The sequence below is a fragment of the Trifolium pratense genome, linkage group LG2 (assembly GCF_020283565.1).
Source record: "Trifolium pratense cultivar HEN17-A07 linkage group LG2, ARS_RC_1.1, whole genome shotgun sequence".
NCBI classification, from domain to species: domain Eukaryota; kingdom Viridiplantae; phylum Streptophyta; class Magnoliopsida; order Fabales; family Fabaceae; genus Trifolium; species Trifolium pratense.
This window is the reverse complement of record NC_060060.1, coordinates 22,032,718-22,050,466: the sequence shown is the minus strand read 5'-3', so window position 1 is coordinate 22,050,466 and position 17,749 is coordinate 22,032,718. Positions and strand designations below refer to the sequence as shown.

General features: G+C 40.5%; 1 protein-coding gene across 1 annotated transcript; it reads left to right on the top strand.

The window, feature by feature from the left end:
- Positions 1-15,840: 15,840 nt before the first annotated feature.
- Positions 15,841-17,370, top strand: LOC123906846 (paired amphipathic helix protein Sin3-like 6). The gene is made up of 3 exons (XM_045956858.1): positions 15,841-15,907; positions 16,013-16,117; positions 17,125-17,370. The coding sequence occupies exons 1-3, from the start codon at positions 15,863-15,865 to the stop codon at positions 17,203-17,205; spliced, it is 231 nt and encodes a 76-aa protein (XP_045812814.1). The 5' UTR covers positions 15,841-15,862; the 3' UTR covers positions 17,206-17,370.
- Positions 17,371-17,749: the final 379 nt, after the last annotated feature.

The following is a 17,749-nucleotide window of genomic DNA, read 5'->3' as shown; positions in this document are numbered from 1 at the left end:
ACCGGCAATGGATACCTACGATGGCTCGACAGACCCGGACGAGCACATCGAAAATCTTGAAGCTCTCCTCGAGTACAGAAATGTACGAGGCTCTATCAAGTGTAAGCTCTTTCCCACAACTCTGAGGAAAGGCGCTATGGCTTGGTACAAGAGCTTGGCGCCAGGATCCATAGACTCTTGGTCGGACCTGTGCGCCCGCTTTCGGGCTCACTTCAACTCCTCGAGGCGTCACCCAAAAACTGAAGCAACCCTCGAGGCCATTATCCAAGGAGAGAACGAGCCTCTAAGGGCCTACCTCGAACGGTTCAACAAAGCAGCCGTAGAAGTGAAGGTCGAGGAGGGCATGAAGCTGTATCTCCTCGACAGGGGATTACATCCGGACAGCGACTTTGCTAAAGCTGTTGGGATCGAAGAGCTGAAAACGCTGGATGCATTCTTCGAAAAGGCGAAGAATTACATTGCCTACGAGGAAAAACAGAGGGCCAAAGATCTAAGAAGGCCTAAAGGACAAGAAAAAACCAGGAACCATGAGAAAGATGAAGCTGGAACCTCGCGAAGAGATAACGAAAAGCAAAGGGAGGAAAGGATTAAAGATTCCAAACCTCCTCGGGGAAAATTCACAACATACACTCCACTGAATGCGTCAAGAGATCGCATTTTCGCCGAAGTCTCCGCCGCGGACTTCAAAAAGGCTGGGATACACTTCCCAAGACAGCAGCCCATGAAGGCAAATACTGATAGGACGAAATTTTGTCGCTATCATAAAAGCCATGGACACGTCACTGAGGACTGTGTCCACTTAAAAGATGCCATCGAGATTCTGATACAGAAAGGTTATGCCCGAAGATATGTTCAGAACGACGAACAAGCACAACAACAACAACAACAACCAAGGCGGGAGCCTCAAGAGGTCGCAATGGCCATTGATGTTCCTGAGCAGGAAAACAGAGGCATCGCCCCTCAGGGGCTTGCCATCTCCGCACCTGAAATTCCGCTCCCATCCCCGGGGTCAGACGAGGGAGCGCTCATGAGGCATTTCAACGCCCACCTGAATGGCTCATGGGAAAATTTCCCAAAAGCACTGGTGATAACAGGTGGAGGGCTAAACAAAATCACCCTCGGATCGGTAAAAAGAAAGTTCGAGGAGCTGGAAAACGTTTGCTCAGTGACTCCCATCACCGTCACCAAACCTGAGGGGGACTCCGACCCGCTGGCCTTCTACAAATCAGAAGTTCCTGGGGGCTCACCAAACTATCAGATTCCGCTACTGGTAAGGGCTCGTATGGCGAACTTCGACGTCCACCGCATCCTCGTAGATCAGGGGAGCTCGTGCGACGTAATGTACTCGGGGCTATTCAATACTCTACAGCTGTCGGAGAAGAACTTGGTTCCATATGTAGGACCCGACCTTCAGGGGTTCAACGGGTCGACTACCAAACCTTGGGGATACGTGGACCTCATCGTCACCTTCGGCGAGGAAAGGACTATGAAATCCGTGAGGACGCAATTCATGGTCTTCGACTGTCCCTCGCTGTACAATTGCATCATCGGCAGAACTACCTTAGCGGAGCTGTTTGCTGTGTCGTCCACCGTTCACCTGAAGCTGAAATACTACACACCGGACGGCCAGGTCGCCACCATCAACGGCGATATAACTGCTGCGAGGAGATGTTTCGAGGCCGCGGCAAAAAATCTGAGCACCGTGGCAACCCCCAAGAAAATTGAAAAGAAAAATACGGGGGTAAACACTATTGGAGGTTCCATCGACATAGATGCTCGACTCACAAAAAAGGAGCATCAAGAAGAAAAACAAAAGGACCTCACCGATTCCGAAAAGAAAATCTACCGCCCCATCCCGGACGGAGATTTCGAACTGGTGCCCTTGGGCGAAGACCCCCTCAAAGGGATCAAGATTGGAACTGGGCTCCCCGACTTGGTCAAAAAGCAACTGATCGCCTGCCTTAAGGATAATGCTGAACTGTTCGCCTGGAGCGCTGCAGAGATGCCTGGTATCGACCCTGAGGTCGCCTGTCACCAGTTGACTATAGATCCTAGGGCTAGTGCCGTTGTTCAGCGGCGTAGGAAGCAGTCTCCCGAAAAAGCGGAGGCTGCTGAAAAAGCTGTAAAAGACCTCCTCGAGGCAAATTTCATTTCGGAAGCTAGGTATACCACCTGGCTATCCAATGTTGTACTTGTTAAGAAATCGAATGGAAAATGGCGCATGTGTGTTGATTATACCGATCTTAATAGGGCTTGCCCTAAAGACGCTTACCCCTTACCTAACATAGACAAATTAGTAGATAATTCATCAGGATTTAAATTACTATCGTTTATGGATGCGTACTCGGGTTATAATCAAATAAAAATGGCTGAAATCGATAAAAAGAAAACAGCGTTTATGACCGAATCCGGTAATTATTATTACAACGTAATGCCTTTCGGGCTTAAAAACGCAGGCGCCACATACCAAAGGATGATGAACAAAGTCTTCAATAATGAAATCGGTGACATGCTCGAGGTCTACATGGATGATATGATCGTCAAATCCGAAGAGGAAGTCGATCATACAGCCCATCTAAAAAGAGTATTCGACCAAGCGAGAAAGTATAACATGAGATTCAATCCTGAAAAATGCACGTTCGGCGTAAAAGCTGGGAAATTCCTCGGGTTTTACTTAACCGAAAGAGGAATCGAAGCCAACCCCGATAAATGCAGAGCATTCTTTGAATTCCCTACGCCGGACTCAAAGAAATCAATCCAATCATTAAACGGGATGCTCACGGCCTTATCTCGTTTTGTCGCAAAATCTGCTCAACACGCGCTACCTTTATTCAAATTACTTAGAAAAGAATCCGCATTTGAATGGACAAAAGAATGCGAGGATGCGCTACAACACTTAAAACGAGCACTATCCGAACCTCCAGTCCTAACACGACCCAACGAAGGGGAAACCTTGTATCTTTATCTCGCCGTAGCATCGGAGGCCATCAGCGCCGTTCTCATAAGAGAAACCGAGCAAGGGCAAAAACCCGTCTATTTCGTGAGTAAGGCTCTGCAAGGACCAGAACTCCGATACTTACAGATTGAAAAAACGGCCTTAGCAGTAGTCATGGCCGCAAGAAAGCTAAGACACTATTTCTTAGCTCATTCCATCGTGGTTCGAACAGATCAACCAATTAAGCAACTCCTTGCGAGGCCGGATATGACAGGACGAATGCTAAAATGGTCGCTCGAGTTGTCCGAATTTGAAATCTTTTTCGAAAGCAGAAAGGCTTTAAAAGCCCAAGTGCTAGCAGACTTCATAGCCGAGATGACCACACCATCTACCCCGGACAAAAACAAATGGACCATCTTCGTAGATGGATCCTCGAATCCACAAGGGAGTGGCGCAGGTATCATACTCGAAAGCGGTGAAGGAGCGCTCATAGAAGTTTCACTCGAGCTCGCCTTTCCAACCACAAACAACCAAGCCGAATACGAAGCTTTCTTGGCAGGATTAAGGTTGGCTCAGGATATGGAAGCCGAGGAAATTAAAATATTCACGGACTCACAGCTCGTCGCATCACAAATAACCGGGGAATACCAAACAAAAGACGAGCGACTCACGGAATATTTAAACTTGATCAAAGAAAAATTAACCAAATTCAGACAAACCGAAATTAAGCACGTTCCTCGCGAACACAATGCAAGAGCAGATATCTTATCAAAGCTCGCAAGCACTAAGAAAAAGAAAGGCGGAAATCAATCGCTTATTCAGGAAACGCTATCCAAACCAAGCATAGTGAAACCCACCGAGGTATTCCTGATATGCGAGATCGACGCCAACAGCTGGATGACACCCGTGTTCGAATTTCTGAACACTGGAAACCTCCCACTTGATAAGAAGGAGGCGGCTAAGGTAAAAAGGAGAGCCTGCGCATACGTAATCCTAAATTGAAAAATGTACCGCCGAGGATTTGCCATCCCTCTACTAAGGTGTGTCGAGGAAAGTGAGGTAGCCTCGATCCTCGGCGAGATCCACGAAGGAATAAACGGTCAACACATCGGTGGACGCTCCTTGGCCAGAAAGGCCTTGCGAGCAGGATTCTATTGGCCTACCATGCAAGCAGACGCAAAAGAGCATGTCAAAAAATGCGACAAATGCCAACGTCACGGAGATATGCACTTGGCCCCTCCAAACGAGCTAAAAACGCTATCGTCCCCGTGGCCGTTTTCTTGGTGGGGGATGGACCTCTTGGGACCATTTCCAACGGCAGCAGGACAAAATAAATACTTAATAGTAGCTGTCGACTACTTCACGAAATGGATCGAAGCCGAACCTCTCGCCCACATCACAACATTCAACGTGTTGCGATTCTTCAAACGCAATATACTTGCGAGGTTTGGGATCCCTCAAGTTGTCGTTACGGATAACGGGACTCAATTCACGGACAAGAAAGTGCGAGAATTCATGGCAAAAATAGGTACAACCCAACATTTCACCTCTGTCGAACACCCTCAAACGAACGGCCAAGCCGAAGCTGCAAATAGGGTTATACTACGAGGACTCAAAAGAAGGTTGGATGAAGCAAAGGGAAAATGGACAGAAGAACTACACAGCGTACTCTGGTCTTACCGAACCACTCCACATTCTACAACGGGAGAAACGCCCTTCCGACTAACGTACGGAACAGAGGCCGTAATTCCAGTAGAAACCGGAGCATCCTCCTTCCGAACGGAAGTACCCCTCGAAGGGGAAGACAACCACGAAATGCTCAGAGAGGAGCTCGACCTCTTGGAAGAACTCCGAGACGGCGCAGCCCTCCGAGAAGCTACTTTGAAACAAAAAATAGCAAAACGGCATGACAAAAAGGTCATCAAGCGAGAATTTGACGTTGGGACACTAGTACTCCGACGCAACCAAAAAGATTCTCGCGAGGGTAAACTCGCGGCAAATTGGGAGGGACCATATCGTGTCCGAGCCAAAACCGAAAACGGCGCTTATTATTTGGAAGATCTCTACGGAAAAGAAATCCCACGACCTTGGAATGCCGAAAAGCTCAAACAATACTACAGTTGAGGGAAGCTCCAAGCCATCCCTCGACGAAGGCTGTGTCTTCGCCCATGAGAAGCACGCCTATACAACGGAGGAGTGCTTAGGTACGGGCATGAATCTTAAAATATAAAACAAAGTCGAGGCATTTAGAACTCGATGATGTTGGCGAGGATAGTTCTAGACCACGGAACACCATCGTCGTAGTACACGCTCGGTAGAACCCCAGCTCGCGATGGGATGTTCACACCCCGAGGAGGAAAGCTTAACAACAGCCCCTCTCCTCGTTATTAGTTTGGATCAACATCTCCAAACACTTAGAATGGTTCCCCGCACCCTCTAAGTTCGGCATCAATGGTACCAGCTATCATAACGATGACCACCATCCAGACACACACTAGCGCGAAGAATTACATAGCTCGGCGCATAGAATGTTTGGAAATTTATCAAGTTAAAAACCTCAAAGCTAGTCGAGCACAGGAATACAGGTCGTCGCTACGAAAAAATAATCAAGGCACGAACCTAAAAACGGTGAAGCATACGAACGGCCGATTCGACATTCAGAGGAAATTGAAAACATCGCCATACAAAGCCTAAGTCTAGATATGAGACAAAGGTAAAAAGGCAAGAGAATAAATCAAAGTACTGATAGTTAAAGACCCCGAAGGGCCATAATTGTCGGTTACATCAAAAAGGGCAAGTGCCCGAGCGAAACAAAGAAGAAAAAATAAATTTACACTTCATCATCAGGAGGGGTGACAATAGCTCCATCTCTCACCTCCTTCTCCTCATCTAAACCCTCCTCGTTCAAACCGGGGTTGAGAATCCTGAGCTGAGCCACCGCGTTGTTGAAACTAAAAGCTGCAGCAGCCACCATGTTGGACTCAAGCTCCTGGATCTTGGCGATCAAATCAGCACGAGAGGAGGAAGCATACTCCCCTTGGGGATCGAGCTCCTTTTCCCGATCTTCAACAACCCCGGTGACTTGGAGCCTCTCCAATTTCCCTTCCAGCTCGCCAATCAAATCCTTCTGCTCATCAACCTTCTGCACGGCACTATCCCTCTCCTCGGACACCGTCTTGAGTCTATCCTCCGCTTCCTTGAGATTGGCCAAGAGGGTCTTGCGCTCCTCCCTGAACACCTCGCAGGAGGCCTCGGATTCTGCCAACCTCCGCTGCAACAAAGGCAACTCCTTGCGAGCTTCGTCCCTCTCCTCCAAATACTTGCACTCCCGACCATTCAAAAAAGTCGACACCTCGATCAATTTGAGTAGAGCCATGGATTGGGCAGCTATCTCGGCACGGAGAACCTCAGGACCCATATCCGATAGGATGGCTTCATCCGCGGGATTAATCTTCACTTTGGTAGCTCCGGTCAGTAGCTCGCTATGAGCATAAAGTGGAGGGAGGACAAAATCATCGGCGGGAGCACCGGCAGTCAACTTGTGGGGACCGGGAAGAGGAGGATCATCCTGGCCAGAAAGATCCACGATCACATGATCCTGTCGAGAAGAGGTTTCCTCCTCCAGTCGAGTCCTCTTCGAGCGATCCACGTTGGAAGCTGTGGGAGACTGAGGGGCAGAAGAAGTTGTAGCAGCACTGCTCGCCTCCCTCTTGTTCTTGGCGGCACGAGCTTTGCGGAGAGCGGCAGATCCACTGGTCATTGTGCCTACGCAAATCAGAGCAACGGTTAGCAAAACAGAAGGCGAGCAAGTAAAAATGCGAGCAAGTAAAAGAAGCAAAACAGTTAAAAAGTAAGTAAAAGAAAGCTGCGAGCATACTCCAAAAAGCGGCCAATTTTTCCGAGGTATCGCAGGCGAGCAACTCTTTCGTGGCGATCACCTTCGGGCAGGTCAACCTTCGACCATCTTCCCCAAGCAAAGGCTCGCCATTCGAGTCACTCAGAAGGAAAGGAGGCAAGCCCTCCACAAACTCTAATAATTTTTTATAGTCAGCTCTCTCCTCAGCTGATAACGCTCCCAGCGTAAACACAAATTCTTTGGTCGACATGGAATAATGATCCCTGCGCCAATAGAACGGGAATCTAGCAAAATCCTCCTCTATAGGGAGACCCTGCTCGTCAAGCACTTCCTGTCCAAGCTCATCAATTCGATTTCCCCTACGAACGAAATTGTTCCAACCTTTCGTCGTGATTGGCCTAACTCCATAGAACACGGACTTGAACCCCCGGACTGACTCGTCAAACATATCAAAGAGGCGTCTCCGTTGCCTCAAAGAAACCCATCCATGTTTGATGCCCGGTACTGGAGCGCCCTTCGCGAGCTTCCCTTTTGCCTGTTCCCCCCGAGGACAGCTCCGTTGAAGGCCAAAATGATAGAAAAATAAAGGCAAGGTGGGGCCCAGACCCAAATACTCAGCAGTCTTTTCGAAAGCCTTGATAAAGGCCAACGAGTTCGGGTGCAGTTGAGAAGGGGCTAACCGAAGATGCCGAAAGATGGACACTTCCAGATCGGTGAAGGGCAGTCGAATTCCCAGATGCTTAAAAGCAATCTCGTACATGGGGATCGTCCCCCAAGCCCAATTGCCGCAGATCCTGTGGCGAGCAGTGGGAATCCGCACCTCGAAGTCTTCGGTAGGAGGAGTCTGAATATCCGTGCACATCGTCTCTGGGATGTCGCTCTCGCAATCCTGATAAACTGACTCCGTCTCTCGGGGTTCATCCGCCACCCACGAAACGTCGGCTCGGATGCGAATCGATGAGGAAGGCTGTTGATCTACGAACGCGAAGTCACTTTGAGATCCCTCAGCCATCTAGAAAACCTGAAAAAGCAGAGGAAGGAAAAATGAATTCGACATTCAAATCCACCCTTCCACCGCCAAATCAAGCGAAAGGGCGAGGATCTCAAACAAAAGATTACGCGGAAACTAAAGGTGACAAATAATCTCTCCGAACGCGAAATTCATGTAAACAACCGAGCACGAAACGCATGTGGTGCTCGACACTGTTCTAAGATAAAACCCAACCATCAGTTGGTGAAAACAAGCGATTTTTTCGCCTAGAAACCGCGAAAAACCCTTCTTTTGGGGGGAAAAGGGTGCTAATCACCATCTAAAACCTCCAAAAAGACTACCCAAGCTACATGAAAAACACACACTACAACCCCCTACCGCGTGAACTATCTACAACAATCTAAAGTAAAATCCAAACAAAATCTTCAAAGATTAAAAGGATGAAACACTTACTTGTTGGTTAAATGAAGATAGGAGTAAGGAGTTTGTAGTAGAAAAACGCCGGAGGAGCAAAACCACCAGAGAAAGCTTGAAAAGGAAAGGCTATCGATGGAGAAAACGAGTAAGAAACTGTAAAGTTTCAAACGAAAAAACCTCCCTCCTATATATAGGCCAACACATCCGTACAGGAAAATTCGCGCCGCTTCCATCTGAACCACAGGATCGATCCAACGGTCCGGATCAATCACGATCAAGTGACCCAGATTTGATCTCAGGAGAAACGAAAAGGCGCGAAAATCCAACGGTCCAAAACGACCTCGAAGTTCAAATCTCAGAGAATAGCCACTCGAGTGCTATTTCATAAGCCTTTACACGTGGCGAAAGGAAACGAAGCGACTCGTCCTTTCAAGTCACACCCGTCTGCTCGCGCAAATCTCGCGAAATCCAAGACACCACATCCCGAGAAAATCGCAACCAAAAAAGGTAAATGCAAGATCCTCGGATTCTATTCCCCTTATTTCTTTGCTAAAAATACGGGGAAGGCCGCAGCAACCGAATAAGAATACCGTGATCCTCGACAAATTTGTAAAATCGAAAACATGCTCGAAAAGGGAGTACGGTTTTCGATCGAAAAGTCTGCTCGGGATCGATCGGAAAATCCTCGACATCATTTAAATTAAAGGCATACATAAAGCACGAGTGCAAATAAACTATGCTCGGAAAATTCAAAGGAGAATTATTTTATTAATGATAGTCCATTACAAAGGGAAAAAGATTACAAGGGGAACCGAGCACCTAATCCTCGTGCTCGGAACCTGAGCTAATTGCGGAATCCGAATCAGTCCACAGCACCTCCTCTGGCCATATCTTAGCCTCTTTCCCAACCTGGGACCCTCCTTCACCAGAGGCAGGGCCGGGAGGATAGAGGTGGGGAGATTGACGAGCCCTCAGGAACTCCTCGATTGCCCCAATGAAATCCGCCGATTCGTCGGAACTTGAGGTATCAGAAGTATCCGAGGAAGGGAACATCACCTTGGCTTCCTTCCCCTTTTGAGAACGAGCCGGCACAGGCTTAGGAACCTCCGCTCTCTTTTTTCCTCTTCGAGACTCAGAGCCATCAGCAACAACCTTCTTGGAATCCCTATTATCCATCGCTAGCCTTCAAACTCAGGATATGGGAAGCCAAAGCATAAGCAAGTATTTATAGCAAAACTTGCCGCCCAAAGGACCAGTCACCACACCTGACATCCCATAAATGCGAGAGGCGGCTGCAGAAACCTAGGATTGACCATTTGGAATAAACGATTTTCCCTTTCCAAAGCTTGACTTTGACCACAGGGACACTACGAAAATTCAGCTGCCCAGCTCGGATTTGTTACGTTCGGTAAATCGAGATGAATCGATAAAGCTTCAAGTCATTACCCTCGCCTACGAGCATAACGACTTGGGGGGCTCCTGTTCTGGGCCGAGCTTAGAGCTCGAGCATCAGTAGGTGTCGAACACACATACCATCCGAACTCGTCCTAACGGTCAGATACCCTTGCGTATTGTAACGACCGTAAACCGGAATGATGAGCATTAACTGCACATCATGGCTCCTTAGCCGTTTTCCGGCAGCCACTTGATGGCCATTAATGCCATCAAGGGCCTTAGCCCAGCGCTGGGGGCTATATATATGCATCTCCACTTCATTTGCAAGGTACGCATTTTATAGCTAAGAAAACCTTACACACATACTGACTTGAGCGTCGGAGTGCCTGCAGGTACACAACCCCCCTCCGCTCCAACAGGGGTCTCAAACGCTCTCAACCACCGCAAACGCCGGCGAGGTCGCATCTTTCTGGTCTACACGATCAGTTTTGGTTGTTTTGGTTGAAAGTTAGGATTCAATTTAGTGGTAATTGGTGAAGGAGTAAAGGTTTGAAGACAAGGCCAAGGGATAGAGACCTGAGCTATTGATGGAGAAAAAGTGAGGTCGGTGACAAAGAAATAATTAGGTTTGCTATAGATTGAAGGAAGGTGAAATTGAACCCTGAAATATTGCCAAATAAATCGTCAGAGCCATCTATCGCACGGGTCGTACGGAACACGATGGACAGTTAAGATTTTTGAAGTTAAGATTTGTGAATAGAAAATTATAGCAATTACAATTTAGGTGTAAATGAAAATTATAGCAGTTATTTTTTAACCTCATTTAAAATATGTATGAAAGTTTTTTTTTTGACGAAAATATGTATGAAAGACTTTTATGTTGAACAAATATCCATATCCATGCGTTAAACTTGATCTTGGCATAATTGTTTTTTTCCAATTATAGTTATGGTGTTTGTCCATACTAATCCTTGAAATTTTTATCAGTGATAATTTGTCTCGTATACGATAGTTAAAATTTATATGATAATTATTTTGAAATTTTGATCAGTGATAGTTTATCCCGTATATGATAGTTAAAATTTATGTCAGTTATAACTTATCCCGTATATGATAGTTAAAATTTATGTCAGTTATAACTTATCCCTTGTAAAATAGTTTTTTTTGAAAATTTTATTAGTTAAAATTTGTCTCACATACATATGATAATTTTTTAAAATTTTTATTAGTGATAATTTGTCCCGTATATGATGCTTATTTGGAAATTTATGTTAGTTATAACTTATCCCGTGCAAAAAAAATTATCAGTAATAACTTGTCGTACATATAATTATTTTCAGTTATAATTTATCGCGTATTTTCAATAATAACTTGTTTTACATATTTTCAGTAATAACTTGTCTTACATATAACTTATTCCGTATATGATGATAATTTTCAGTTATAACTTGTCTTACATATAAACACGTTTCAATTTTTATCAGTGATAGTTTAACTCATATATATACGATAGTTAAAATTTATATCAGTAATTGGTTTTATTCATCAAAGGATTTTATTACAAAATATTTGTAATTATTCATTAAAATAAAAAAAAAACCATTTATCCAATAAAAAAATCATTTATCAATAATTTTTGTATTAAAACCTTTTTGCATGAAGAAAGGGAAGTGAATGAAATGAAAATGAGTGAAAATGAAATAGAATTTTTAATAAGTGAAGATAGGGAAAAAAAATTGAATTTCAAATTTGGTTAGACATTGGGAAAAGGAAAACATGTCACATGTTATCCTCTTGCAAACTGAATAATTCCTTTCTAACTGGATTGGAGCCGTTTTGCATTTGGCTCGGTTCAAATGTGACTTTTACTCTCACAACATTAAAAATGGCTTGGTTGTCTTAGTTACATGACTCACTTTAGTTCAATTACATTATTTTTGGACATCTAATACCCTTCAATGGGACACTTGGCAATTTCTAAAGTGAGGGTAGTTTTGATCTTTCCAGAACAATCAACTTTCTTATATATATATATATATATATATATATATATATATATATATATATATATATATATATATATATATATATAGGGTCTTGCTAACGAGTGCCCCCGGGGCACTCTTTAAGTATTCTATTTAAAGAAACTTTTTATTAAAAAAGTTAAACACTACAATTTCCAATGCGTTGACTTTACGCATTCCGATAAAAATTCTATAAAAAACTTATTATTTAAGGGCTTAAAGAGTGTCCCGGGGGCACTATTTATCATTTGCCATATATATATATATATTGCAATAAAAAGGGGTCTAGAGACCCAAAAATAGAAATTTCAGGAAGATAATGCGAGAAGTAGAAACTCCCAAGGCATCAGCCGAGCACAATTGCTCGAGATCGATCAAGAGATGGTTCTTCTAATACACTATACTCCTCCAATTGAGCATCCCCTCGTAGCCAAAGCATCTGCAACGCGATTAGCTTCTATGTAAACATGACAAACTTTGACATGCCAATCTTCATTAATTAGTCTTTGAATACGAGAACATAAAGACATCTCCGTTAATCATTTTGGTTATTTCCGTTTGTTTTTGACAAAAAAACGTTAAATGGTGCAAAAAAACACCGTTCATCTTCTTCCTCCTCTCTTCTTCATCTTCTTCCTCCATTCTTCTTCATCTTTTTCATAAACATCATAAAAAAATATACTCAAATCTTCAATCAACCTTCAAACAAATCCAAAAATTCATCTTCTTCCTCAATTTTTTAACATTATCTTCCTCAATTTGTCTCTTCAATTTCCTTCTGAAGCTTAAACCAAGTAAGTATTGGTTGATTTATGTTCAACACACGTTCTGAAGATTTTCCAACCATTAATTTTGTGTGGGTTTGCTTGAATCATGTTTTGGTCATTTTTATGTTCTTAAGTTGTTGTTTCAATTTTCAAAATATAAGCCTCAACTGTTAAATCTAAGCATAGATTCATGATCAGTGTGAAAAATCAAGCGAATTTGTGTGTTCTTTTGTGATTTTTGAGGCCGATTTGAGTTTTTTTGTGAAAGCTCCATTGGAGCTTCAATGATGTGTTCATGGTGAGTCAATTGAAGAAGATGGAGAAATGGAGAGAAAAAATAGTTGTTGATGGTGTATTACTCGATGCGGCAAACATACAAAATCCAATGGTTACTATTTTGACAAAAGAATCAAAGGTTAAGATTAAATGATTTATTAAGATCTATGGTAGACCACATTGTAATGTTGGTACACCTAATATATTTGGTGTTAATAAATTAATGGAAGAGACCAATGTGGCAAACGTGATATCAATAAGAGACCAATTCAGAAATTTTTTTCTTTAAGAGACAATTATGAAAACTAAAATGTCTTTAAGAGACCAGTTAACTAATTAAGTCTTTTAGTTTTTACTTTTTATTCTTTGAGTCGAGATCTATTTAGTGTTTCACAATTTTCTGATGGTCCAATTTAGTCTCTACGAAAAATAAAACTCAAATTAATCTCTAACATTTTTATATAAGGAATATCATAACAAATTAAGACTAAAATTTTGATTAATTAAAAATCATAATAACACTATATTTTAAATAGTAGAATATAATGCAATATGTCTCATAAGTGCAGCTCAAATGGTAGCTATCAGGAATATTATTAGAATGGTCGGGGTTCGAAACGCGGATTCCACATTTTTCCACATTTATACGTGTACCATTAAACTACTTGACGAAAACAAAAAAGACAATGCAATACTCTTAAATTAATATTTAAAAGTATGATTCTAAGATGCCACATTTTTTTCACTAAAAGATGCCACTTGATAATATAATAAAATAAAACACATATGTTTTTGTCCCGTAAGCTTAGATCAGTTGGCAGAAATATTGTATTATACATGCAGGAAGGGTGGACTTTCTAGCCACTAGGCTACTTGACAAAAAAAAAAAGAAAACACATATTTTCTTATGAGATAAAATACATTTTTTTTATAGAGAGAATACAATTTTTTATCGAAATTCTTCCAATCAAGTCATATTAAGATGTTATTTTTATTATATAATTCTTTTTTTTACCGGAACTTTTTTTTTATATAATTCATAAAATTAATTATAAATACCGACAAGATGTATTATAAGGATAATTTAATTGGAGTTACTTTTGTCAACCTATCGGTTACTTACGCGTCCTATTTTTACTCATCCTCTACTTAAGTAGCGGATGTTATAAAAATGTGAATTTTAGGGAAAAAAAATCATCCGCTAAATAGCTGACAATATTTGAGTAACTGATAAGGCGACAAAATTAACTCCCTAATTTAATTGGCCCTTTAAAAGATGGTCAATGATGGGCTTGGGCCCTTTTTTTATCAGAAAGAAAATGGTCCAATGGTCTCTCATATCTTTTTTTTTTAACCAAAAAATACTTTGATTAATTCAAAAACCATAGGTACAAGGCGATCGCTAGGATCCATCCCAAAGTATCAAAAAACGACAAACACAACCAGAGAAAGCCTAATTACATCAAGAGTTTAGCTAAGTGTGTTCTTAAGTTCCTATTAGTCCAACCTCTATAAAGAATAGTATCAATTATTTTCTCTACGGTATGCTTATTATGGGTAGCATTATCGAAGGTAACATCATTTCTATACCTCCAAATCTCATAAACACTTTCAGTAAAGGCCAATTTCAGGATCTTAGCACGACATCCTTTTCCTTTAGTCTGCTGCATAATCCACTTCACTTCTTGACACCAGCCAAAAGGATAATGATCAACTTGCATCCACTCAAGAATTTTTCTCCAAATACCCCTTGTTTCATTGCAATTAAAGAGAAGGTGTTGCTGCGTTTCATCAGCAATGCAAAAGCAACAATGGGTTGTGTCGATTAAGCCATATTTATGTAATCTGTCACGGGTAGCCAACCTCTCATTACAAGCAAGCCAAAGGTTGACAAGAGCTCTAGGACAGGCCACGTTTCCGTAGAACAAAGTCTCTCATATCACTTTCAGTAAAAAATGAACTATTATGTTTTTTGTCCACAGATATTAATCTTGTTACAAATTATCATAGTTGGTTGTCGAGCCCGCTGACTTATTTGGACATCGATTAGTTTGCTCTTCATTGGAATCTGTGTAGTTCCTGTAAACTCTTGTAGTCTCTTTTGGCACAATTGTGCTCAAGGGACTATTTGGTCTATTTGGTTATTTGATATATTTTTGCTCGTTAAAAAAAAAAAGTTTTTTGTCAAATATTTTAAGTAAGTAAAAGTTGATAATATTTCTTCTTTGCTACAATCTGAGCAATATTTACGAGAAATATATGTTAAAATATTTACAATGCAAATATATACAAATTAAATTGAATCTTGATTGAATTTTGAATGGTCCTAAAATTCATTTCACCATATGTATAATTAAAAAATTCATTTATCCCCCTTTCTTTTTAGTCTTTTTTTTTTTTTGATAATGCCCTTTCTTTTTAGTTTTGTCTAAATTCATTCAACCCCTTATTTTCCTTATATATTTCACAATATTTATAATTAAAAAAATTCATTCATCCCCCTTTCTTTTCTTTTTCTTTGACTAAATTCATTTAACCCCTTATTTTCCTTATATATAATTTTCCTTATATATATAATGGTGAATTCTCCTTCTCACATACATAAGAAAAACTCTATCTTAACAAAGTTTTCTGTTTTTCCTTTTACTTTCTGAAGTATCACAAAGGTTGAGAAAAAACTGTGATAGAAAGCAATTTATTTTCTCTATTAGTGTAATTTTTCCTTTTAATTTTCTATACGATTCTTTAAATTTTCTAGTTTCGAAAATTTAACTAAGAAGTGTTTAGTTTTTGGTATACCCTTTTGTAGGAGTGTACTTCTGATACTCCTTTGTATTTTGAATTTTTTCTTGATCTTTTAACTTATTTTATATATAATATCATATTATTTGCCATTGAAAAAAAAAGGTACAACTATTCTGTGAATTTATTTCCTTTAAAATTTTAAATTCATCTTCATGTTTTGCTTGCATTGAAGTGTTTGTCTTCATGTTTATGCGTTAAAGTTAGATCTGAAGTTTTGTCATTGTTAATTTTTTAATGACCTATTTCCTTTATTTTTTCTACTGTGCTTTGATTTCAATAACTTTTAACATACTTACTAGTGTTTTAGGGGCACTAGTTAATATGACCTATAATCTAAATATTTTTTTCGAATTGATAACACAGAAGATGAACGGGACACGTGTTGAGTGGCCGCCGATGATGGATCTTAATGATGCTATGCAATTTGTGTACAAGGTGAAGGTACGTATATGATGGATTCTTTTCATGCACATATGTATTTATTGAAGAATTTATCAATATGAACAATTTTATTTTTGATGAGTCTAATAGGTTCTTTCCACACAGAGTCGATTTCAGCTTACTCGTGATCGTCATTTTTATGCACGGTTTCTAGACATATTTATAAAGTATAGAAATGGAGAAAATACTGCTGCTGATGTCTATCGAGAGGTACGTGTTATATTATTCTTTTTATTCATAATCATAATGTAGTTTAATAGTTTTTTTTTTTTTGACAATAGTTAAACTCACATGTTTTAAGTATTATATTTTTTATACCATGATTTTAATTATACAATTACGTTATCAATCTAGGTTGTAGTAATTAATTCTGGACCATGCGGCCACAATTACAATTGTGAGACCATTGCGAATACCTTGAAAACTAAGATATATTAATGCGGGTGTCATTGCCGTTGTGAATTGAATTTAAAACCAAGGTTGTCAGAACCGGACCGGTTATCGAACCGGCGAGCTTACCGGTTCAAGGTTTAATTGGTTGGACCGGGTTCAATCGGGGTCGAACCATTTTTAATTAAATATATATTTTAATTAATAAATATATGAATAATTGCTCAATATTTCATAATTTCATACATTAAAAAGATAAAATATCATAAGTCAAAATAAAAAAATAATTATAATTCAAACCAAATGAAAAACAGATGAAAAACAAAAACATTTCCTATTCCTACGAAGTCGTTGTTTTGTTTCAGATTTTTTTTAAAAAAAAGAAAGGTTAAAACGACGTCGTCTTACCCTGTTTTTTTTTAAAAAAAAAAAAAATTTGCAAAACCGCTTGAACCGCCCGGCCGATCGACCCCGGTTCACGCGTTTTTTTGCCGGTCGGTTTCCTATCCGTGTTTTGCTCAAAATCGAACCGTTTTCATGACCGGTTCACGGTCCGACTGGCCGGTCCGGTCCGGTTTTGATAACCTTGTTTAAAACAACTATATGCCCTTAAATACGTGGTTAGTGATTCGATTCCTGACTGATATATACGGAAAATATTCAATTGGGAGAGGAGAACACGTACCTCACATATTCCCCAACAGAGATTAATCATCACTAACCGCATATCGATATTAATAAAATAAAACAAAACAACTATATGCCCTATGTTTTTCTTTTTCTCTTATGTGATGCTCATTTTAATTACAATGATTGGATTTCTTCAGGTTACTTTAATTTTGGAAGGCCATGATGATCTCATTGATGAGTTAAGAATGTTTTTGCCGTACACGGCTAACGTTGTATGAGCTATTCAAGACCAAAACTGTTGCAATTATGTAAAACTAGGGTTTGAATTTGGGAATAATCTAGTTTTTTTTTTTATAAGCATGGCAATAATCTAGGGATTTTTGATACAATTTTAATGTTTGTAATTTGCAAGATTTTGTAAGCTGCCGTTTCAATAGGATTTAATAAATTGAAACAATAAAAATAAGTCTTCGTGTTCACTAGATTTTGTTGTTTTTGGATTTAAAAAGTCCATTTTGAAAATAATGCTATGAAGTCCTCACAAAAAAATAGTCTGGTTCAAATTGAATACCGAATTACTATTGAATTGTAGAAATGTCAGAATTACATCCTCAATATGATATAAATACCACTCGTGTGATAGTAATCCAAACCCAGCCAGTCAGACGATGGCGCGTGTGATAGTCAAAAGTTGTGTATTGTTTCTTGTTTACCAGGCATCCCTTGGGTCACACACTCACACCCAAGTAATCACCACTAGTTCAACTTCTTTTTTCAAATTCACTGTCCACACAATAGTAAGGTGGGGAATACGCAATTGCA